This window comes from Epinephelus fuscoguttatus, linkage group LG8, assembly GCF_011397635.1.
Source record: "Epinephelus fuscoguttatus linkage group LG8, E.fuscoguttatus.final_Chr_v1".
Classification (NCBI taxonomy): Eukaryota; Metazoa; Chordata; class Actinopteri; order Perciformes; family Serranidae; genus Epinephelus; species Epinephelus fuscoguttatus.
In genome coordinates this window covers 19,080,026-19,104,523 of record NC_064759.1, presented here as the reverse complement: position 1 = coordinate 19,104,523, position 24,498 = coordinate 19,080,026, and the positions used below count along the sequence as shown (strand labels likewise).

General features: G+C 40.2%; 1 protein-coding gene across 1 annotated transcript in view; it reads right to left on the bottom strand.

Moving 5' to 3' along the window:
• The window catches only part of grik3 (glutamate ionotropic receptor kainate type subunit 3), a 132,461-nt gene that overhangs the window by 3,547 nt on the left and 104,416 nt on the right, over positions 1-24,498 (bottom strand). The window contains exons 11-15 of the mRNA XM_049582999.1: positions 19,206-19,429; positions 13,446-13,564; positions 5,578-5,795; positions 911-1,136; positions 412-662 (exon numbers count right to left, since the gene is read on the bottom strand). Of these exons, the coding sequence (XP_049438956.1) occupies positions 412-662; positions 911-1,136; positions 5,578-5,795; positions 13,446-13,564; positions 19,206-19,429 (1,038 nt within the window). The remainder of the gene's footprint in view (positions 1-411; positions 663-910; positions 1,137-5,577; positions 5,796-13,445; positions 13,565-19,205; positions 19,430-24,498) is intronic.

Below are 24,498 nucleotides of genomic sequence, written 5' to 3'. Positions count from 1 at the left end.
TTACAACAGTAAAGGGTTCATGCTATTCTGACATCTCCAATGACTAATAATAGATTAATTCTCTATGCTCCAATTTGCAATTATGCCTGTTAAAATAAGTAAATGTTGTGGCGTTATGGCCCAAGTACTCCTAGGGATTAGCCGAAGGCATGCAAATCCTTTTATAACGTGTTTGAATTAAAAGCTGTGAATAGTGCACGGCTTTGGTTTAGAGGCTATGTGGAATAAGTATCATAACAAAATAAGCATGGTTAGCAACTTCTTTCCTAAAATTGAGGGTGAAATAAACTGAAATCCAGGCGAAGTGTAATTAAATTAATGTTAGATTAATTTTCAATCCATTTAAACCACAGAGTAAAGCTTAAATTAACAAAATGGCACATTTTGTGTGTGATATATGGGGACATATACCTGCTCGCGTTCTGCAGTCTTCCTTAGCTTGTAGATGAATTCAGCAATCGCCACAAAAACAGACAGCACTAGGCCAGATGCCAGCACAATGAATATACCACCCAGGTTCTGGATACCCATGGGGCCTGTCTCGTGACGCTCTTCATCCAAGCAGCTGCTCCCACTCCACCACTTCTCCTTCAGCATGTGTAGGCGCCCATCCTCCAAGATGCTTAGGATTGCTATGCTGATTTTGTCCCTGTACGGGGAGCCTGGAAGCAACATAAGGCCTGTTTTACTTTGGAAGAAATGCCAGCTGGATTCTGTGATAATAAGGTTCATAAACACGTTGTGGCATACTGTCTGACTAGTAGCTAAAAAAAAAAAAACAAAAAACAAAACATGTCTTATGCTGCTGCGGTGTCTAAAAAGCAGTCCCACACACTCATCCTTCAAAAGGCAACACACAAAATTTAATTTTTTATTATTCAGTAGACTCAAATGTATTGGCAGGTCTTACCGAGGGGAGTGCCGATGCCGTAGCCTTTGCTGTCGATGATCCCTCCCACCTGTGTCAGGTTACAGTTCCTCCTAGTAATGTAATCGATAGTTGTGGACTCCATAATGAGGGCATAGTCTGACTTCAGCACCCTCTGAATCCCATCCTCGATAGACTTCACCAGTGATGTGCTCGGCTTGCTGCTCATAAAGGCCCACATCTTCTCAAAAGTAGAAACCTTAGATTTCTGCAAGGGATGGAAAGAGCTGGTTAAAAAAGTGCCTTTGAACCTCATTTGAACAATCTCCTTTGCTGCAGGTGAGGAAAAAAGTGGTCGAAAAATATACAATGCTATTACCACTAAAAAAAAAAGGGGTTGAGCTTGAACAAAATTACTTTCAAACATTATAGCCCAAGGTGTTAAAGCTGAAAATACTGCTAACCATGAAATCTGACAGGTCCCTCTGCACAACTCAACACCTGTGGGCTTTGCTTTTTTTTTTTTTTTTTTTGTTAAGAAAAGATGACAGATAATATTTGTCCATTGACTAAAGATTCTAGCCAGTGACCAAATAGATTTATATGATTACTCCTACAGATTTCCATTGTCACAGGATTAAAGGACAGTAAATTGAAGCTTTGCGCACATCTATTCTCATAAGTGCTACTGAAGCAGCAATAATAGAATGCCTTTCCATTAGTCTTGCATCAGGCTATGTGGTATTTCATGCAGTTTTATATGAGGTCACGTTTATGCCATGTCTAATCCTGGATAATTACTGTCTAAAGACTATAAGCCATTTCAAATTGTGAAAGATGCTATTATAAGAAGCCCTCGATTATGTGTGACTTCAATAGCAGCATGTTCCTGGTTGCTTAAAACTGAGGTATGATAGTCTGATATTAAAACTTAATAGTACCAATTAGGATGTACAGTACAGTATAGCATGCGTTGCCAGGTTGGCATCTTTGTCACAAGATTTACTGTTTTTTATCTTTGCAGCCCAGGTGAGTAGATGAGGTCAGAGAGGAAAATGATGAACCATATGGCAACTTAAAGAAAGCCCCCCCCCCAGAGACCTCTTCTCCCCGCTAAGAGTGCAAAATGACATACTGTACAACCTTTAAACAGTAGGTGAAAGCTGCTTTCCTTGGAAGCAGTTGACTTACATACGTGTGCCCTTCAGTGACCTCCATACAATGTGCAATTTAACAAACAGCTCCTCCATAAGTGGGCTTTCAGTTTGATGTGACAACCTCCTGGACAGCAGTGGCAACAAATAAGGGGGCCATTATTGTACCAGCATTATTTGCAACTGTGTGTGGAGAGTTGTGCAACTGTATCTCAACCCATGCATGTGTGATGGGGTTTGTAACTGAGAAAGAGATACTCTAAATGTGTACTGATATGTGTGAATGTGTACAGGAATCTGCAAATGTATATTCAGAAGCCATGCGTAAATGTATAAAAAAAACAACAACCTCCAAATTTGCATTCAGATTTGTAAGTGCGTTGAGATTTGTTTACATCATGTGCAGTATTATTCTAAAATATCATGTTCACTTGTCAAAGTAGTGCAATATCACTTTCTCAGTCATGTGCAGTACTGCTTCTCACTGTTATATCATATTTTAGTTCATTTTTAGTAGCTCTTGTACTTATCATACTCCTATTGTTACTCTATGAGGCACTGGTTTTTGCTTCTGCTCCATAAAAACACTTCTATCTTGTAGATTTGTATATTGTGCAAGATATGTAATACTCTGTTGCTCTAAAACTGGGCCCAGTGAGTGACCCTGACCTGGGGACACCACTGGTTGTCTGGTTGTTACTGGTTGTGAATCGTTAAAATTGTGGTTACTGTACTTAGTATTAATGTTATTTGAAGCATTCTCTCGCACAAGAATATCCTTTGGGATAAATAAAGTTCCTTTGAATTGAATTGATTTATTAAGTGTAAGCAAATCTGTAAATGCCTACACAGATCCATAAATGTAAAGACAAATCTGTAACTGCGTACATACATCTGTAAAATTAGCATTTAGAGATTATTTTGCAAGTTTACAAATCTGATAATGCACCCATGCAATGATAAACACAGTTGCACAGCTCTCCACACACTGGCAAATAGTTCTGCTACAACAACAGCTCAATAACAAACTTCTGTGATTCAACAGTAACTCAAAGTCACTGTAATATTGAGTGGTACAGTAGACAACATCAGAGCACCTGGTCAGCCATCACTAAAATATTTGTTAGCTGGTGAATTGATTCATGTCTCTAGTAGAAGTTAGAACTATGCTGTATTGGGGCCAAGATGCATAGTTAGGCCCTGATCACACAGAAAGTGTTTTAGCAGCTTGAGGCGGCTTTTTGTATTTGTTTTTAATGAGAATGAAGCTTTTTTCTGGTTTTCTGCGTGATCACACGCCTCGTGATGCTCTATGCGCATGGCATTTTTGCTGAAGAGCTCTGAACTCCTTGAGTTGAACAAAGCGCCCCACATTTTTCCCATTGTCCAATTGGATGATTGGAGAGGCGGGCCTTCTGTGGTGGTCACGACAACAAGTTTACAGTTGGTAAACAATGGAGGAGAAACTGGTGGTGGCGGCTGCTGGATACGCAGAGCTATATGGCCTGACGATAGACAGCAGGTTGTCAAACTGCCCACAAGTCATCCTAAAATGTGCCTGGAAAAAGCCATCATCGAGGGGAAGCTCCTGGACCAAGTGGTGGTACTCCCCATGATCTACCCTCTTTTTTAGGGTCTCATGTACCCACACAGATCTCTGTTCCCTTGTGCCCAACAAACTATTAACTGACAGCCTCTCACCCTCAACCAGAGCTACAGCAAGAACCCTCTGCCTGAACATTTTACTAACTAGCTACTGATTACTGTGAAAACCTCCCACAAAAAAACGGTAGATTGATTATACAGAAAGGTTAGTGTAAGGCATGATGGCGTGGTTGCCTGGCAACATTTAAAAGTGCGCCCACATTTTACAACCTGCACAACACTTCCTGTGTGATCGGGTCTTAGAGGTATAAAACTGTGGTTTTTGAATTGCAAGAAGTTGCAAACCAAATAAAATTTCTACATCACTGTCACCAATGTCTTGTGAAGGTGGTTGAAGTAGTGAATCATGTCAGAAAATCGCGAACAAATTGGAACAAAAGCCTACAGGCTGAAGATTCGTCACTTGTGGATTTTGCCGAGATCCAAAACCACAACTTTAACTAGCTGTCTTCACACCTGGCTCGTAAATAACTAGCCACCAGATAGTAGAGGTTTAGTTGAGTAGTGTGACTCTTCACAAGCTGCAACTCACATCACAGTTAAGTAGATCCAAGAGCAAAAGGCATACAGTTTTGCAGCGTAACACAAGTTTATGACCAAGTCTATTCAGTTACATACATCTGCAAGCCTTTATCTACTCCCTGGTCTCCTCAGTATTTATCATGCTTCTCTGCCTCATTGAATTCGACATCATTAGGCTTCTCTGTAAGTGCAAGGGGGAGCAGAGGGTACTTGAGCCATGCAACTCTGATGAGGTAATTAAACACCTGTTTCTCCTTCTATTTATGACGCTACAATCACAACCACGATTTATCAAAGTGTACAGAATGATCTAAAATATCTTTCTTTTTACGCGGCTATTCAGAGGAACGGAAGGTTGATTTCTTTTCAGAGGGTCAACGAGTTGGATCCAGGTGCAGTAATTATCATGACAAGACAGTTCAGATTCATGGAAAGCAATGTGAAAGTAAGCAATCTCACAGTACTGTGATTTCTAACTTAAAATAAAAAAAATATTAACAATAGGGGGTTAATCCGAGACCCCACTATTGTTTTAAACCTGCATGATATCAACAAACCCAATTACATAATTAAAGCTGGGGAACCCAGTGTACAAACCATTCAGCAGATTCAACAATGAGCTAAACAGTGTTTATGAGCTCTGCTACAAATTTTCGGGGGCATAAAAACTAGGGCACACAGATGCCCTGGAAGAATCTTTCTATCCGCTTTCTTGCTATTGAATGTCATAAACTTATGGACTGCCTTCAATAGAAATGTGCGGTGTTTTCATTTTCTTACTCGGAGAAACTGTAACTCTGTTACATGTGTTATTCAGCACCACAGTAGCAGCAGCAGCATCTAAAGCAAAGCTCAAAATAATAAAATAAAGTCAAAGACCCTGCAGGCACGCTGAAACTTTGGAATAAAAAAATCATTATGGAGGAACACATCAAACAGTGTAGAGAAGTGGAGAAGCTGAAGAATTTGCCTTTGCTGTGGGAATTAAGATCTAACTGGAAATATAAATATATATATATATATATATATATATATATATATATATATATATATGGAGAGAGAGATTTTTTTTCCTTGGGAAACATAGGCCTACTATATAGAAAATAAGGTTTTTGACAAAGTCAACTTAAAAACTCAAGATTCAACATCTTGCCTTTTTTTTTAACATAGATTTATAACATTGTTATTACTGTACATGTTTGTACTTGGCATGCTTCAGCTACAGTCTGACTGTTTTCACACTTGAGAGTACAGGGTGAAATCCATTTCAGTGGCTTGTGGTTGACTTATTTTATTCTACTTCTGCATAGTACCTCCAGGATAATGATAAAATAGCCCAACCCAATCATAATTACGATCGTACTCTACCTTAAAGAAAGTCATGGTTGCACCGTCTTTGACCACACCATACTCAATCTTGGTCTGCTTAGCGATGTCATCGGCCGAGTCCACAGGCGAGTCCATCCTCTCTACAGTGAGGAAAGCTGCTAAATTAGCTGTGTAGGATGATATGATGATCAGCGTGAAGAACCACCAGATCCCACCGATGATCCTCGTCGACAGCGCTTTGGGCATCAGTTCTGAGCCTGTACGCGACACAAAGTGAGTCTATTAAGCAATTATCCAGATAAAATTGTACCTGCCAACCCTGTAACCGAATTAAACAAATGCAGAAACATGATGGCTTGGGTTTTTGTTAATTAGCCTGCAAATGTTTTTGGCAGCGCCTCTGGTGTTGATCAAGGCACTGTCAGTGAGGAAACAGAAATTGAAGCCAGTTTGGCAGTTTAGCCAAACTCTAAGCTAAGAATTCAGAATGGGCAGATCAGACCAGTACACTGTGTGTGTTCCTCGGGCTTCTACATTAGGAACAAAAGCCTTCCTCGGCTTATGTAAGCCTTTGGAGTTGACAGCACTTTCTTAAACTAACGCGCTGTGTACTCACTCACGCTGTCAGGCGACCATGTTATGTTGTTTTGAGATCAAGCTTACATCAATAACAAAATGTGTTTCAGTTGAAAATATAATTTGTATCAAAAGGTTTTAATGAGGGAGAAAAGAAACTGTCCCTACAGCTTACTTCTTTATTTCTAGTATTAGGAAATTATTTCCAGCACACTTTTATTAAATATTACTTTCACACTTGTCTGTCCTATCAATTAAAGGCTAAAATGCCCAGCAAATTATCTTTAAAAAAAAAAAAAAAGTAAATAAAAATAAATAAATTGAACACAGATAGCACCAATAAAAAATGATACTTTTTATTGATAACTCTTTCAACTCACTAAAAAAATCCCTGAGTGCAATATTCCAGTATTTTGTGATATGTTTAACCCACAAGTTTAGGGCTGCCCCCTGATAGTCGACCAAATGTTTTTTGACCAGAAAAGTCATTAGTCGGCAAGATTTCATTGGTTGCTTAGTCATAAATCAAAGCCTATATGACTGGACCATGTGGAAAGTTAGTTTGAAAGGACAGACACAGGAAGTGGCCATGCTCAGCTGTCAGAAAGGAGTCACATACATTTCCAGGGCTGGTACCTGTGGTTATTCCACTGGCTAGTTAATAACATGTCGGCAGGAAATCCAAAGTGTGGGATCATTTTGAGAAGGTGAAGGACGAACTCAAGGTGATATGTAAACTCATCGTCATTGGTCGACTACAAACATGACGTATCATCTGAAACATGGAAGTAGCTACATGCCCATTAGCCGCTTAGCACAATCATTACTGCTTTGCCGACAGCGTCATTAACAGGAGGCTCACTCAGTGTGTGACGTGCACTTGTAGATAAAATATAGGCCTATATTAATGAAGGTTCATTAGTACGGTTTTGTATTTCTCTGTAATGTAGCACAGTGTTAACAATGTTACTGATACTATTCTTTCTCACACCTTCAACTCCAACCATTGTGTTGCCCCGCCCAAAATATATAATAGTTGACTAATGGCCCAAAATGGACAACTAGGAAAACTCTTAGTCGGGGGCAGCCCTACCAAAAACCTTTAAATGTGACAGTACTCGTTTTTCTCCAGCACTGAAGGTATCGGGGATGCCATTTTTCCAGACCTGAAAGGACAGCATAAGTGTTGTAGTCTTTCATTAAATGCCAGAGGAAGACTAGAATGTATTCCAGCATGGAAAAACAACAACAAATAGAAGATGGCTACAAGTGGTGCAGCAGCGACAGCTCCAACTCATCAATTTAAAAAACTTGTTTTTCCTAACGCAAACATATTCTGTTAATTCTTTGCAATGGGACCACTGTGTATTTACACAATGCTACAGACACCAGCAGCGTGACGAGGCCAGAGCTTCTATTCTGTACTAAACTCTACATTTTGTAGTCACTGAGAGATGAAACATGTTCAACTTTGGTTAAAAAACTTAGCTTGTCACTGTAACTTTTGACCCAGCTGTCCAGTCATGGTGGACGAGGGGCGGGACAAGTAGCCTTATACAAAGACCAACTATCACATCTTAGATGTACAAGTGCTGAACACCAACAACAACAATGGAGGAGAAACTGTAGGAGATATATATATATATATATATATATATATATATATATATATATAAATGTTTGCTCTCCCACAAAATCTCATGAATCCATGTAGACCAGTACTTGGCGTTCGCGATTAATAAAGGACTGTATGTTTAAGTGAATGGGATTCATTGTTTTGGTTTTGTTTGTTTGCCATGTTATTGTGTTGGGTTGTGGAATTTCACAGCTATTGGTATTGTCTACTAAGTTTCTGGTATATTGACATGCTGAACTACTATAAGTTAGGCAGTTTCTTCTCATGTCCATAGTTCAACAGGTTTATTGGATTTACACATACAAATATTGTGCGAACCAATCATCACAGTCTGTATGAAAAAAAAAAAAAGAAATCAATATATAGTCCATAGACAGACTGACAGTACACTTCAGCATCAGCCTTGACTTTGAGTGGTCCTCTGCTGAGTAATACTATGTTTACAATGGCTCACTGACTGGTGTTAAAGTTACTTTATATCTCATCTCTGACAACCTTTAAAATACCCTTGTGCTTTGTGCACTCTGTTACTTTACTGAGAAGATTTATGAGGGCAATTCGAAAGAGTAACAAGCCCACAGAAGGAGGGCAGAGTGGTCAGCTCTTTAACCTCCTCTACCAAATTTGATTGGATTTGTCCTTTGTGGTTTGACAAAGACTCTACATGGTTACAAACAAGGCAAGACAGTAGCATCCCTTAATTCACTATGACTTCACAGAGGGAAGATCCAGATGCATTCTCTGGTTGCACTAAAAATGAAGTGAAGCAACGGGTAACTCAATTGAATTCCACACTATAAAGTGCTGTTGTCAGCAGGGAGCAGTATATGGCGCTGCATCAGAGCACTAATAAATACAAAAAGCACATCAGTCATATGGTGCCAGGGAAATAAAACGGTGTCAATATGCCATACATTTCCTTGAGGAAGGACTCATATCTTGTAAACCAAGGAAATATAAATGTTCTTTCAGGGAAGACGATGCTGATACTATTTCAGTAACCAAAACATCACATCTATCTCACTGACTGCTGCTCCGCTCACTCACACCAATGCCGTAAATAGCTGCTAAGACTGTGCATGCTATTACAAAACACTGACATGCAAATACTATTGTAGGATTTGTGTTGTGGCAAAGTTAACAATGTTAATTTTGTGAACAAGTTCAGGAATTTACTAGTCAAAAAATAATAATGCTTTATTATGCCCTATCATTTGAATTAAAGGGACAGTTCACCCCACAATAAAAAAATACATAAATTTAATAATAATATCGGCCACAGAGATGCCTGCCTTCTTTTCAGTATAACGGCACTAGATGGCACTCAGCTTGTGGCACTAAAAGCACCAGAAAAGCACATTTGAAAAACTCATCAGCAATGTCTCTTTCTCGAAATCATGACCACATTACTAAAGATAATCCACAGACGTTGTTGTTTTCATGTAGGAACCATTTTCTTTGTACCGGACTACACCTGCCAGCCATATCACTCCACAGAGGTTAGTGTGCATCTGCTGCTAGCCCACCTAGCGTCTCTGAGCTAGCTAAAGTTACAGCTCAGCCAAGGAGGACGCCGTTATTGTTTACATCTTGCGCTGTTATGATCACAAGCCTCTTATCCATGGATAGATTTATGCTTCCTTCTGTGCTGTGTTACTGTTGCTGAATTGGTGAATTGAGGGTGAATTCTTCCTTTAAGAGTGCTTCACAAAGTCACTTAAGAAGATAAAGTAAAGTTATTGCAAGAAAAATAAAACACCTGCAGAGGGAGCTTTAGATATGTAAACAGTAACACTTAACTGAGAGCCAATTTTTACGCTAAGCTAATGGCTACAGCTCCATACTGTATTAATTGACCAGCTATGAGAAAGGTTGATCTCCTCATTGAACTCCAAGAAAGTAAATAAGCATATTTCCTGAAATGCAAAGCTAAAATTTTAAGGGATTTTTACAACATAGTATTAGTTGGACATGGAAAACAAGCTATGCTGTAGTTAATGTTAGCTACATTAGCTCATGTAGCCGAGCATGGATTAGCTGGCCACAACTCCCAAATATCCAGACATACAGCAGTAGCCAAGGGTGCTTTCAGACATTCACTATCTTTGGTCTGAATCAGGGAGTAATATTGTTACAAAGTTGCATAATTGCCTAAAATATATGACTGCGTGAGAAATCTGCTCTTGATTGGTCAGAATTTCCGTGTGGGGAAAAATCCAGGAAGTAAACCAAACGTTGAAGAAGAGTACACTTGCAAGATAAATGTGACACTTTCTAATGTCACAATGGAGGGGACAACTACGCAGGTTGATTTTAGCGCCGGTCATCGTGGACTAATGTTGCTGCCATTGTTCATTTTAGTCAAACCATACAGTTTGAAAACGAGGTGCGGCTCCAACTAGAAAACAATGTGTTGATGCATTGGATGTACTGAATGTGCATATTAAGACAGTACAGGAGGAGGTGTACATTAATAATCCTCCAGGACTGTAACATGCTCATGTTTAACCCAAACAATGTGTCATGTGAATGCAGTTGGTTCAGATCGAGGTCGGAACATGTTGTCACCACAAACAAACCGCACCAGAGTTCCTTTGTAACTGGACTGAGACCACCTCTTCAAGAGGCCTTAGTGCGATTGTTTCGGTGCACACCGGAGTGTGATTGCTGGGTTCACACCTGCCCAAACAAACCGCACTCAGGAGGCAAACAAACTTGAGTTCGATTGAAGCAAACCAAACAGGGCAGGTGTGAAAACATCCTAACAACCATAGTGCCATATCGTATTGCCAGGAACAAAAATACACATGACATTTTGAGTGCTAACAATAGCTTTTACTCATAGTAGGGGCAGTTCAAAACCATAGTCTTGTGTGCAATGATTTCTCTGGAGATTGTACAAAAGCACTTATAAAAATAAAATTAATAAATAAAATTAAGGTCCACTTAACTAGCTCCTAACAGCTTTAGTGGGCTTATTTGTTGATACTATTAAAAAGTAGGTTTGAAAGTTGAGGATTATTTTAGTTGATGTCCGAGAGAAACTGTACTGTTGCATTATTAACTCCCTTTAGATTTGTTTTATCATCCAGTCTTATAATTTATATATTAAGGTGAACATGGACTTTGGAGGCTGTTTCTAGTCTATGACTCAACAGTTTCTCTGCAATGCATTAATATTGTAAATTAACCAGCACTCTGGGAAACTATCAGTGTTTTTAAACTGAGTGTTGACTGAGGTGGAATTCCAGTAGTCCATTCATTTATTCCAAAATCCATGAAAACCATACAAAAATGGGAAAGTACAAGTATAATAGATACAATATGACACTGCAGCACACATTTCTTAAGAGGAGATTGTGAAGAAGTCACTCTGACACTGCTGTTCTCCTTTTGAATAAATGAACAGAATGTTTTGTGTCTAATGATGCTTTCTGAATCGTCGGTCTGGGGGAAAAAAACGCTGTTCTCTGTGGATTCAGTAGTGCATTGTGCTAAAGACGATGTCCTGGTTTTCTGGAGTGTTTCTCCCCAGTAGCAATGCCTCACCTTAACATGAGAGAACTCGGCTCTCCCATGAGAATGATTACCTGCACTTAGCATTCTCTCTGTGGAGTCAACGCACAATAACTCCCTTTCAGAGCTTGAGGCTTGTACTTGTTGTTAATTGCTTTTAAATAATGACACTTGTGAATGGAAATGTTTATTTCATTGCACGTAAATCTTGTTCTGAATCTCAAGAAGGGGCAAAGTCACAACTCCAGTTTCTTAAGCTCAGAGGAAATGTCAATACAGATTAGTTATTGCATAAAGAAGCAAATCAAGAATACAGTGTTTCAGATTTTAAATCATGCATCTGGAGCAGACACAGAGAAGGAATGTATTTTAGAAAATCAAGGAATAATGTCAGTGAGAATGAGAGAATTGGGAATAAGTAAACTCATAAATCAAACATACTTTCTAAAATTATTTTATGTGGGGAAACCAATTTACGGGAAATGATCAGACATATGTTTGTTGTGAGCAAAATCCTACTGAGACCCCCAGGAACGCATCTGAAGTACACAAAGTGTTTGCTTTTGCACCTCCTCATATTTTGCGTCCTTTGTCTTGTCTATGACACCTCCCTCCCACAGACAAGCTGGTAGATTTTTTTTGGATCTCCTCAAACACGTCCATTTGCATTTTAAACATGTCAAGGAAATGGCTTCCGTCTCAGCTGCTGTCACCGTGTTTGGCAGACAAGCAGAGTATGTCTGTTTATGTGACACAGACAAAATATACCTCGCTGCAGATACCGCCATGCGGCGTGTGGTACGAGGTGCCGCAGCACAAGTGGATGTCACGGAAAGCCAGAATCATTCTGTCAGTTTGACAAATTATATGTCGGTCAGGTTATTTTTAACAATATTCATTTAAGAATCATGTAGAAACAGTTATGCAACCTAAAGAAATATGCATGACATGTCCATATTCATAATGCAGATAAACCTGCTGGAGAATTCACTTCATATTAACCTCAATATCCCAGGAAACTGAAGGAAAAACCAGCTTCTGTTAGCTACTGTAAATATGAGAAACACTGGAGCTCAGGCATTGACAGGCAACACTGTGAGCCATGATCCGAATTATAATAGGGAATTCTCCCCAGTTTAGTTTAATAATATAGGCTACTAACTAGCTCATTTTGTTTTGATTCTCTCTCCTCGCTCCCTCTCGGCACGCTGGTGCTACACTCGCAGCCCTCTGCCTGCACCGGCAAATTGGCAGAGCCGCTATGCAGTTTCACAAGAGTGCTGCCGAGCTTCTGTGCTTAATGAATTGCTGAATGTGTTTGCTATCCTTATGGGCAAAGATCCACTGCCGAGTCTGACTAAGCCTCCTTGATTTGTCTTGTTACATTGAGGTTAAGCATTTTATTACTTGGGTCGTTTTTTTCCCTCCACAGTTGACTTCATTATGTTATCTTTGGGCCTTCATTTGCTTACCTATCCCTTTCAGGGATATCTAGCAAGTGAAAACCTATTTGTCACCGTTTGGTTTTTCAGTCCAAAGGCAAGATTAAATCTGCAGTGGGAGATTTGGTGATACATGTTAGGTTCTTGTGCTGAAAGACGAAATTGCTTCTCTTATTTTGACTAGTTTCAGATTTCTGTATCAGCATCAAACAAGATCGCAGTGACCTTTAATTGGTAGGCTACTTGTTGGACAGTTACTAGTGAGACATATGGATTCCCCACAGCGGGTCACTCTCAGTGCGACTCGTACAGCGCTGCAAACATCACACCAGCCGGCTCTAGCATGGCTGACAGCTGGCATTTGTCAGACATGTTCCTCAACTTACCCTTTCCGTCCCAACACTCAGAAAGCTCTTGAGTGGGGCCAGCGACTGTGTTATGGGGAAATAAATGCAGCAATGTTTTCCATCCTTACCTGACAATCTCTGACAAGTGCCTGGCACCTACTCTTCCCTTTTTAAACAGCAGGTAGGTGACAACAGCCTTCCTTTGTCATGTAAGGCTGAGCGCCGCAGTTGTTCTTGACAGGTAAATGTCTTATGAAACAGTCACGGAATGGAAATCATGGAGCTTGTCAGTTAAAGAGGCATAAAGTGGGAGCTAGCAGTGCACGGGAAAAGAGGAGTGGTGTGATAGTATTGTTTCTGACAGGGAAGAGGATGTGTGCGCCGCCATACCTTGTTGCATTAAGGAACCGACTCCAAACCAGAAGCTGTTGAGGAGGGTGAAATTGTTCTCCACCACGTCTGATCCGGGGTTACAAGGATGAGCGTCGTACCATTCGTATGGGCTGAACCTGGGAACAAGACAGGAAGTTGGAAAGCTGTTTTTAAACCGTTACTGGTCGTGAGATCTGAGAAAATGCAAGAATGAGAACATCTTTATTCTTCTTGAACACCATCCTTTCCTCAGTAAGAATTAAAAAAAAACTGAATCGTATCAGCTTGAGAGCTATTCTCAGAGTTACAGCTATTTTAGAGTTTTGGTTTTAGTGTGGAGTAACACAGCAGCATTATTGACTGCAGTAGAGCAGCAACTCTACAAAACAGGAGTTAAAGTAGCATAAACTGATTTTTTGGCAACTTGGCAGCAGAAGAACGAGCTGTTAACACTTGTCTAGGTCCAGACCTTTAAATCTGCTCACTCCACCGAGTTTAAGTTGACTGATTCGTCTTGCATCGTCAACGAATTGTGGGGCGGCTCAATTTGCCAATCACCGCCGCAGGAGGGACTAACGCCATTGTCAAGCAATACAGCAGAACCAATGAGGAGTAATAACAACACTAGCAACTGCTGCTATTAAGGTTGTTCTTAATTGATGTCTTTCCAGTATCAACCAACGTCGTAGTTTGTTTGTACTTTGTGTTTCCCACAGATATTACAATCTATGTGTGGCAGTAGCTGACCATGGGGAAGTTTGTAGGTCTGTGAATGCAGTGCAGGCGGAACTCTTCTTTGTTCCTTCAGCAGCAGTTTGTGGAGCTTTGAGTCGCAGGGTGGATAATGGATCAGTTGATCCAATCAGAGTGGATCAGATCGGATCGATGGATAAGAGGAGCAGCTGTTTGTGAGTGAAAGCAGACTTTAGACCCAACAGACTGAAGATTTCAAGTTTCAATTCTGCTGCGCCTGCCATTCTCCTGCTACCTCTGCGCCCTCCGTCTGTGGAACAAGTAAGCGAATGGTATAAATATGTTCCAACGGCGCACCTAATTGTGGAGCAAATAATAACCAAACGGTATATTCCAATGGCAATCCTAATGAGCAGCCCAGCCCCAAAATAGTAAATCTAAACGTGGCAGCACATGTTTTAATCATGGCAGCCTGCCACAAATAAACCCTGCTTCACTTCACTCGATTCCTAAAACCCTAGCAAAACAGATATGTTGGCATGGCTATGAATCAGTTAAAATAACGTTAGATTCAGGCAGATACAGTGGATTCCAATGGTTGTCAGAGAAAATCAAATCCCTCTCCAGCACGGAAATCGGTTACGCAGTGGACGCAACGTTTGACTGAAGATGGAAATGGAGTTTAACAATATCAGGCAATGTCAACAAAACCTAAGAAGTTGTTGCGGCACACGTTAGCAAAGAGTTGCCTGTTTACATAACCAGCAGAGCAGTACTAGCATTAATTTGTGTTTGTGTAAACCTAGAAACATCCAATGCTCACTCTCCACCCACTCCAAAGAAAAATATCTGGACCTTTAGCAGCTACATTCGCCACTAAGCTCACCAGTTAGTTGCTAATTTTGTCCACTGAAAACAGCTGCGTGCTGCCGGGAACAAGACTTAGGCAAGCATAAAACCCAAAACAATGTGCTGAAAGACATTAAAAAGCTCTGTAAAGCTGAAGGGGAAGTGCAGAGTTGGGTGATAGTTTTCTGTGGGATTATCACTGTCAATAACAGTATTCTTATTAAACAGTCTCCAAACAGTAGTACAGCTTTGGTAATGTGACTTTTGTGCGGTCATAACATGTTGACAACAATGTGACCATCTATCTGTGACTATCTTTACACTTACAGGTGTTTATATGAAGCAGTTTCACAGGCTTTTATAAGTGTAAAAACTATCATCAAATGTCACATCAAAATGTTTTAAAATCAACCCATCCTGGTTCAGCCGTACCTCAGATACCCCTCAACTATTTCCCATATGCTTTGTACTAAAGGTGACCAACGAAGCACAGCAATCTAATTTTTCAGTGGGTATAAAATGTCATGTTTGAGAATGTAAGGCATGAAGACTCCTCTTAAAGTCACATGAAACCATAAAGCATGCATCTTTCCATATCTCTGCCATTTAGTTTGACACCTGCTGAAAATGCTGCACACTTTTTATTGCACAAGTCATTTTCAGAGGCAGATTCTGAGATAAAACATGCTAAATGTCACCTCTTTCCCTTTTTTAAAATACATTTATATAATGTGAGAAATCTTTTTTTTGTGGGTGCTCTGCTGAGTACAATCGGATCACTTAAGCTCCAGATTGTATCTCCCCCGAAATGTGGCATATCTGTTACTTTGATGAGATATAGTAGAAAGTGCTAATGATAGAAAAAAAAAAACTTTTCTGCAAAAAGCAGATAAGTAACTAAAATGGTCCACTACACTGAAGCTCACAATGGTGAATCCTTGAGTGCATATTCTCAGCTCTGAGGGACTGGAGTTTAAATTCTCTAGAAAAATTTAATTGACTGAAATTTATATTGTTCAAGAGATAGATACACTTCAATGCAATTACATGGTGCGGAAATATTTTCTAATACGTCAGCAGTATGTTTTTATCAGACAGCGCACAGGACTGATGGTTAATCATGAGACAGCTCTAAAATGGAGTCTTTCCCAGCCATCATCTGAGTATGTCTCATTTTAGCTACACAACCAGAGAATAAGAGGGTGCTTTTGTAAATTGTTTGCCTGCCTAAATTTTGTTTCTTGAGCCTTAAAATAAAATATACTCACTCATATTTTAATCTCAAACTTTTTCTCTTAACATTCTGAACTCATGTGCCCTCAAAAACATTTTCCGATATTAGAGAGGCCTTGGGCAGCTGTTGTGCAAATGAGGCACTCCCTACTATTTCAATTAATTTCTTCAGTCTCATTTTGTTTTACTTTAATGTCAAATTGAAAGCCATGGTCAAATAAGGTGATAGCGAAGAGGCACGGCAAATAGGAGAGGCACACTACACATGAACTGGACTTAAACAGGCCGCAAATGAAGGAAAGAAGCAATGTCTTTTTTCACTAAGTGCAGTCTCTACACAGACAATGCACCAGTGCTGATTCAATAGCCCTGCTTCTCTGCTAATTTCTTTTCTTTTCTAAACAGGCAGTGTCAGTAAACAGAGCCATAAGCTCGCTTCAGACTGCGTGCTGAACAGTCCTATACAAAACTGTCTGCTAAACAACGCCATTAGCTGCCGGCCAAGAGTGCAGCCTACACATACAGTGCAGTAGAGGAGGTGATTTGGAAAGAGCTTGGTGTCCAAAAATAACAAAAGCCCGAATTTGCACCTACTTCAGCCCTATGAAGCAACATATACTGTCATCTAATTTTTAAGTAGTTTACATTTATTTTCCCACCCTAGTAACACTGTGATTTTTTTGTTATCCTTATGAATGATTTAATATGCACACACAGAAAGATGCCATTAAGGTTACTCAAATTTATTACAACTGTAAGTAGCTATAGACAGTAGGGATGTCACGATTTTGATTCTAAATTGAAAAATGAGATTTTGATTTCTCCGCCTACTTGTGTGCTTCCAAAAAAAAAAAAAAAAAAATTAAAAAACATTGAAAAGACTAAAAGATGAAAAAACTAAATGAATAAAAAGGGGGACGTGAGATAGGAAAAAGTTTCTTCCCTGTTCCAAAACCAAAATCAGACCCTGAAAAGCGTAGGGTTAGCTAGCTAGCTACTGAAGATATAGCCTACTGAATATATACACATGCTGCTTTTGCTTTTTAATGATTATAACAGTGAAAAAAAGACTGACCCTGCTGTACAGGAACCAGTGAAGGGAAGCAGGGAAACTTTGCTGATATTCAACCAGCTCTGTGTCATCACATTGTGTGCAGATAAATGACATTTGACTTTCTCCGGAGATCCCTGCCCATCCGGTGCTGGTGAAGCCAAACACCATTCATCTGCACACACTGTGATGCCACACAGCTGGTTCAATATCAGCAAAGTTTCCCTTTATATTCATTGTCTTGTGTGGTGATCAGCAGTGATGTGGTGGTTCACTTTCACACTGTGATCTGTAGCCTATAGTTCGGCTTTAGCTTCTAACTATCTTTGTCTTTTTAACCTGTTGTTGCTGCTGAGTCAGTTTGACCCCTCTGTCTGCTTCTCTCTGGAATCACTGTTTCATTTTTCCAAAAATATGATATGTGTTCAGGGAGTGCAGTTAGTTACAGTGTGGGCTCCATGCTTACTCTGTTGGACCATCACAAAGGGGCGGGGCTTAGTGGAAGGTAAATTACGAAGAGAAAAACTGAACTAAAAATATTGTGCAAAGATACATTCCAAATTGTAAATTGTATTGAGAACTGGAAAATATTTCCTCAGTTGCACGTATATGTAAGCCATGACTGATATCCGAACTCCATGAAAACTGAACCCAGATCCCTGTGTTGATATGAGAGATAAGTATACACGTGGAGAAACCTCAATCATGACACACTTAGCAAATGCTCGTCCACATCAACACGATAAATATCCTGTAACAATCTGCACACAGCAGCTCAGTTTTTATCCCTGTATTTTTTCATAAGCGTTCCTCCAGGTTTTGACTTATGGATTGAATAATAGAGGCCAAATACATGCTGTCCTCTTAAATCATGCTTAGTTTTATGGTATAGGCTGGTATATGACTAAAATGTGCCTGTGGAAGGGTGCCTTGCAACATAATTATTGTTGTGCCGCAGAGCTTTTAAAAGCCCAAGTGTTTTCGGCCCTAATATTGTTGGTAATGCCCTGACACCTCTGTCCAGCATTTAAAATTACCTACTTGTGCTGAAGTAGCCCTCTTATTGTTCACCGCTGTCTGTTTTATGCTCACACGATGCACTTTTAGGGATGCGGCTTTTCAGCTATCTAGGCCGGCCTCCAAAAAAACTGATGCAGCCATTTAAGATGATTTTGTACTTATGTGAAGCCACTCCACAATTTGTTTGGTCTCACGACAACGAATGAGGATAGAGGAGTGCAGCTGTTTGCTCTCGAGCCCCAGAACTCCTTTCAGCGCCTGCTTTTCTAGAACTTCCTCAAGCACCACTTTGCATGAGAAGCAGCAGGAAATACTCACAATGATACTAACAGGATATTCATCATATTCATGACCCCCCCCAAAAAATGAACAAGTGAGACACTTCTCAGCCAATCAAACAGATAATCTCCATGCGTAATAATTTTATGACTTATTACTGCCAGGAATTAGTTTTTTTTTTATGTAAATGCTGATGATCAACTATAAATAGCCTCCTCTGATGAGATTTCACATCAGGTGTGTGTATCTTTTCTCTTTGTGCTGCTGAATATGATCATTAAGTTATCATTTTTTGCTTCAGCAAGTATTTCTCCTTTTAAACGATTGTTTCAAAGTGCATCGCTGAAAGCTGCATTGCCAATTCCAAAGACATCAAACAGGAAACAAGAAATTGCGCACTGAATCGGACCTTGCAACTCAACTGAAGATATTTTTTTCCATTCCTCCTCCCACTGCTGGGCTGTAGAGAGCCCATGCAGACATAACTGCCTTGATCACTACCCAGCAGCTAGCACAGTTTGAGAAACTGGCTGGTGCACTCGGATCTCAGCCTGCGATGATAACAGAGTGAATTTCAAAGTCTGTTGAGAGACCTCAAGGAGAACCGGTATGAAGGACTGATAGGACAAACAGTGTGTAACTTGTGGACTTACCTGGCAATGACAAACAGGACGCAGCTAACACCCAGGTAGGCCAAGAGGATGTAGACCCAGATGTCAGGAGTCATGGGGTTCAGGAAGGAAAAGAAGCCGTTGTTGGTGGCGTTGGGTTTGCGATACAGGATGCTGATGCCCATGCTCATGAAGGGCTTGGTGAAGTCGATGACCTTTTCACGCATGTATGTGATGGTGAGAGGAGCCACTGCCAGGTCTGCCCTCTGTAGCGGAAAAACAAAATGAATAGAAAATTGCTCTGATTCCTATTTTAGTGTGGCAGTGTTTTTTTCTCAGGCCATGCCAGCAGTGCTGCTCTAGAGGTTGTAATATCTGTTGGTCCATTAATTAGCCCTGACTGATATTCTGTGGCTCACCAATAACATTTGGTTTGGCAGGTATTCATGGCTCCCAGAATATGGATCCAAATAACTGTGGTGCTCCTCTGACTCTTCCTCTAGCGCCACCATGAGGCTGACATTTGTGGCTTTGAGTCTCAGCAACTATTGAATGCATTACCAGAGTTTGGTACATACAATCATGTTGCCCTCAGGATGAATTTTAACTTCATTAACCTTTAATTGAACACTATGATTAGATTAAATACTTTATTACAATATTTTGGTTTATGACCAAAGGGGTGCATTAATGCATCGATCTGGGTTGATATATCAGGTCAGTGATGAACTATCCAGCGTTATCAATGCAAAGTGAAAACACTGATACATATCTTCATTTTAAAATTCCCATGGCATGTCTGTGTCATCATTTTATCCAAGCACACCTCCTTCTTCAACATTCAGACAGTGCTAGTGGCCTTGCGCCCAGCAGACAATGGCAAGCAGCCAAGAAAAAGACAATGAGGATAATTACTGATATCGTCTCATATCAGTCGCAGGTCTTTGAATTGAATCAAGGGGGGACTGAAAATTATGTCCCCAAAATAAAACTTTGTCAATATCTGTTTATCTAAAATAAGATAAAGTTTTCAGTCTGGTCATCTCACTTCAGACATGGTTTTTGCAGCAAAATGTATCTGTTGGACTAAAAAAACATTTGATTTTATAATTCTAGCAAGTTTAATTTGTATTTTTAACATAATTATTTACATAACGTCGCTGTCCGACATGAAAAACACGTATCTCCACTTTCTACGGGCTTTGATGGACACTTCTGACACCCAACGGAGATACGTGTTGAATAGATGATGTAATAGACGTCTTTCCTTTGGTCATTTGGATATCCAACGCTAATGGTTGCTAGGGAATATTATGGACACTCTATGCACTGTAGAAAGTCAAAATCGTCAAAAGTGGAGATATGTGTTTTTCAATGGACAGCGACGATAATAGAAAAATTGATATTTGGTGTCCATGTATCAGTTCAACATTACCACGCAAACATATTGCATTTTGCCCCATCCCTAATAATTAGCAAATGTTAACATCCTTACATGCTAACATGAGATGATGAAGATGGTAAATATTATACCTGCATGTTAACATTGTCATCATACGCATGTTACAATGCTGTGCTGTCTCACACAGCCTTTAGTATGGCTTTAGACTCTTGGGGTTCCATTAATAAACATTGTGTACGCACATAATGAGGCCTGAAAGAGGCATACGTCACTTCCCACGACAAAAGTTATGATCTATGAAAGAAGACTTGGTTGGAGAAACTTTGACCCATGCTTACAAACATATTGGAGACAGGAAATTGGCGACGCAGATGGTGAGGTGGAAGCCTGATTGTAGAAATTGTCAAATATTTTTGGTGCAAGCCATTTTTGGCTTTTGTCCATGGATCCTACAGTACTTACTGTTTATAAATGAGGCCCCTGGTCTTGGTATATCATTGATACTGTGGTTACAACAGGGGTATGTAGGCTTGTCTTTTATTCAAAGTTTGGATTGACACAATTATATACGGCGGTAACCATCTCTGTAAAACCTTTCAATGTGGACATGAAATATGTTTCTGTCTCGATGCGTTCTGCAAAAAGTAGAGGCGTCGTTCAAATGTATCGGAAGTGGTTCCATCTCCAAAGCTATTATCTAGTGTCAATACAATGACATATGACACCATATAGCACTCTGAAATGGACACGGCTGAGCATGACAGATAAGTTGCATTCATCTATTATATGCGTATGACTGCATATTCAGAAGGTTACCATTTAAATCGGCGGCCCCCACAACTCTCCTGCACCCCGGCTGGACAGGAGGTTAATGAAACCAGCTGCTTGGTTCACGCTCGGATACCTCTTTCCTCCAAGAAACTACACAACTCACAAAGGGAGGCTTTCTTTTCTTCCTACATACTGAGTGGTGGGAGAGGGAACAGGGCTTGTTCATACAACAGTTCATCGTGCAGCATTTTCACCCAGTAAAATGAGATCTCAGGTTTAGTTTGGATCTTTATGCAGAACCATTGGACCTGACCCAACAGGAATTGAATCTGCTGGTTCCAGAAACACACAAGATGAGATGCTAGAGCTGAATGATGCAGCCATGTCATGCATACTCCTCCTTTGTTTTTGTTTTTTAGCAGCTGAAAACATTAGTTTTTCACTATAAATGCTCCGTTTCTCGACCCTAAGGCTATTCTTTACATGAGTTTAACTTTCCCTGTGGCTTAGACAGCTCTTCCCTCAGATTCATGTGATAACTACCACATAGCAGTAAACAAAGGTCACAAAGAAACATTTCCACTTTGAGAATGGCACTGCGGATTATGTACTCCTGTGGTCAGCACTGTGGTAGCTAAATACACGGTGGCCTCTGAAGAGATGGAAAAGATGGGAGGACCGACGCATCCTGCAGTGCATCTGCTGTCTCTCTTAAACCATTCAAATTTGTACATCACATACTGCTCCCTCTGTTCTCTGCTGCCAACTGCAGCTTTGAACCAACCTGCCACTCAGCCGGAAGATCAACCAGCATGCGATTCCAGACATCCCTACGGTGGGCTAATATACATGCCGCATGTCCTTGTTCTGCTTACTGCTTAGGCACACAGACTGGGCACAAGCAAGATAACCTGATAGTGCCCTGCTGCGTGCCACATGGCTCGGTGTTATCTGGGTTTGCAGATGGTGGGCTTAGTGTTGTTCTCCCCCCGGACCTCCTCACCTGACGATAGCCTGGAGGATTCATAAAGTCACAGCTAACATGATCCATGCTTTTTTCCAATCCACGGACTGAACATACCTGAGCAACATTACGGTACGCTGCTTCCTATTCTTTGTTTTTTTTTTTTTTTATCAAATTAGCAACAGCACAGGACATTAGTGCATTTGCTCCAGCTCCAAACATGCAGTAATTACATACTACTTACAACCAAGGCTTTTTATCCCTCAGCAAACATTTACACACTGTGCCATGCAGTCTGTATATGCTCTTTACAGCTTACACTCACAATGCTAATACAAGGACTTTATAGCACTTGCATATAGGGCCCCAGTGTTGCTCCTTTTTGTATTTCATAAACATTAAGAGCAAATACAAGAGCTGATTTTGCTTCAGCGGAATGTGGTGCAATCACAGAAACACACTTAGCTGAACTATGCAATGGTTGCCACAGATAACAGAGAGCAATTTTTGCCATAGGGATGCTGGGGGAATATAAAAAGGTCTGATTCGCCAGTTGAACGTGCATTTACAAAACCCGGAGTGAGGGGTGAATGCAGAGTGTGACACTTCTCAGCACAGCCGATATGCCTCTAATATAATACAGTCTAATATCAAAATATACAAAGGGCTGATGATGAGGCAGTGTAATCAAGACATTGCTGCTTTGCATAAGCAGTGAGTTCAGAGCAGGGCCTGAAACTGTGATTTACTTAAGGGCGGCTTTGACAGGCGGGACAGACATGTTTGCTGTTGAAGCAGTTGAACTTTTGCCCTTGCAGCTACGGGTCAGCCACTCTTGCTGAAAGGTCACGCTGCTGTCTCAGATCAAGATCAGGATCACACTTGTCCACCCACTCGCAGTTCTGTGCGTTCCTCAATTACCCAAAAATCCTTACATAAGCATAAAAACACAAAATACCTTGCGATGTGTGTCATTACTTAAATATTATTGTTATTATTTTATGCAATTGCATTTACCCAGTACAAATGCTGTTGTAATAAGCAGGTTGTTTCCCTAAAGAGTATTGTTGTCAATAAATGTTGTTTGTTACCTTTTAGTCAGTTAGTCGCCATTTTTTGTCGGATAATGTGCAATGCTCATAATGCAGAGTGCAAAATGTAATTTCAGCAGCATTTAAAATACAATTTGGTTATTGAAAAACGCAATTTATATTTTGAAATGGCTCATTTAAAATATGCAAAATCTTTTTGGACAGTGTCTAACTTTATAGATTAAATTGTGCTTAATTTTGACTGTGTTTTTGGTGTTTTCTTACTCTTTGAACGCCAGGGAAATTATGAATTATGAATTAGAAACATCCCTAGTTTTACTTAAATACAGATAAAGTGTTGCAGACTTTCATTCAGACCTGATGTGTCTATATGTGTAGGCAAAGAGGACAAAGGTCGGCTACAACCTTTCAGTGGATCTGTCGAAGCAAATATTAATTGTCATGACTCATGACAGAAACAAATGATGTGCTAAGCACGCTATTAACATTTGCATCACAGGGTGATTAAAGTGATCGTCTATTGTGACTAAATCAAGTTTAACAAGGCCTGTTGCATCATTTAGCACCTTCCAAACAATGCCCTTTGGCACTGCAGAGAGCTCTGTGACTGCGCAGAGGAAAATAAAGGCTGTACGTTACACAATGCTTAATCGGTGCACTTGGCAACATCGCAGTTTCTCATTCAGAGGCATCAGTTAATCAGTTACATGGGGAGTAAACTGCATTATGGTATCATATTCATCCAAACATATAGGCAAACAAACACTCTTCAAGAGCTCTGGTTCTGTCACATCACCTTCTCTGTGTGACAAAACACGAAACTGCTTATAACTGATTCTAATACAGTCAAGTCTTATTGACTTAAAAATTCGTCAGTCAGGCTGTTTAGTGTAATTCTGTAACGCAGCTATGATTTATGAGAGTGCACTATAAGAGTTGATAGCATGAATGCATGAGCCTCGTGTTTCAGCCCCGTTTTATCAGCTCAAACCAACCGTTTTCCCCTGTTTTCCACCTCAGACCTTATCTAACTCTGTGACCCTTTTTAAGTAAAGGCACTGATCCCCAGTAAACTGTTATACATCTTATCTATCTGTATTACAATGAGGGGGCAATGGGTTTTTAAGAGGTTAATAGAAAGTAGTT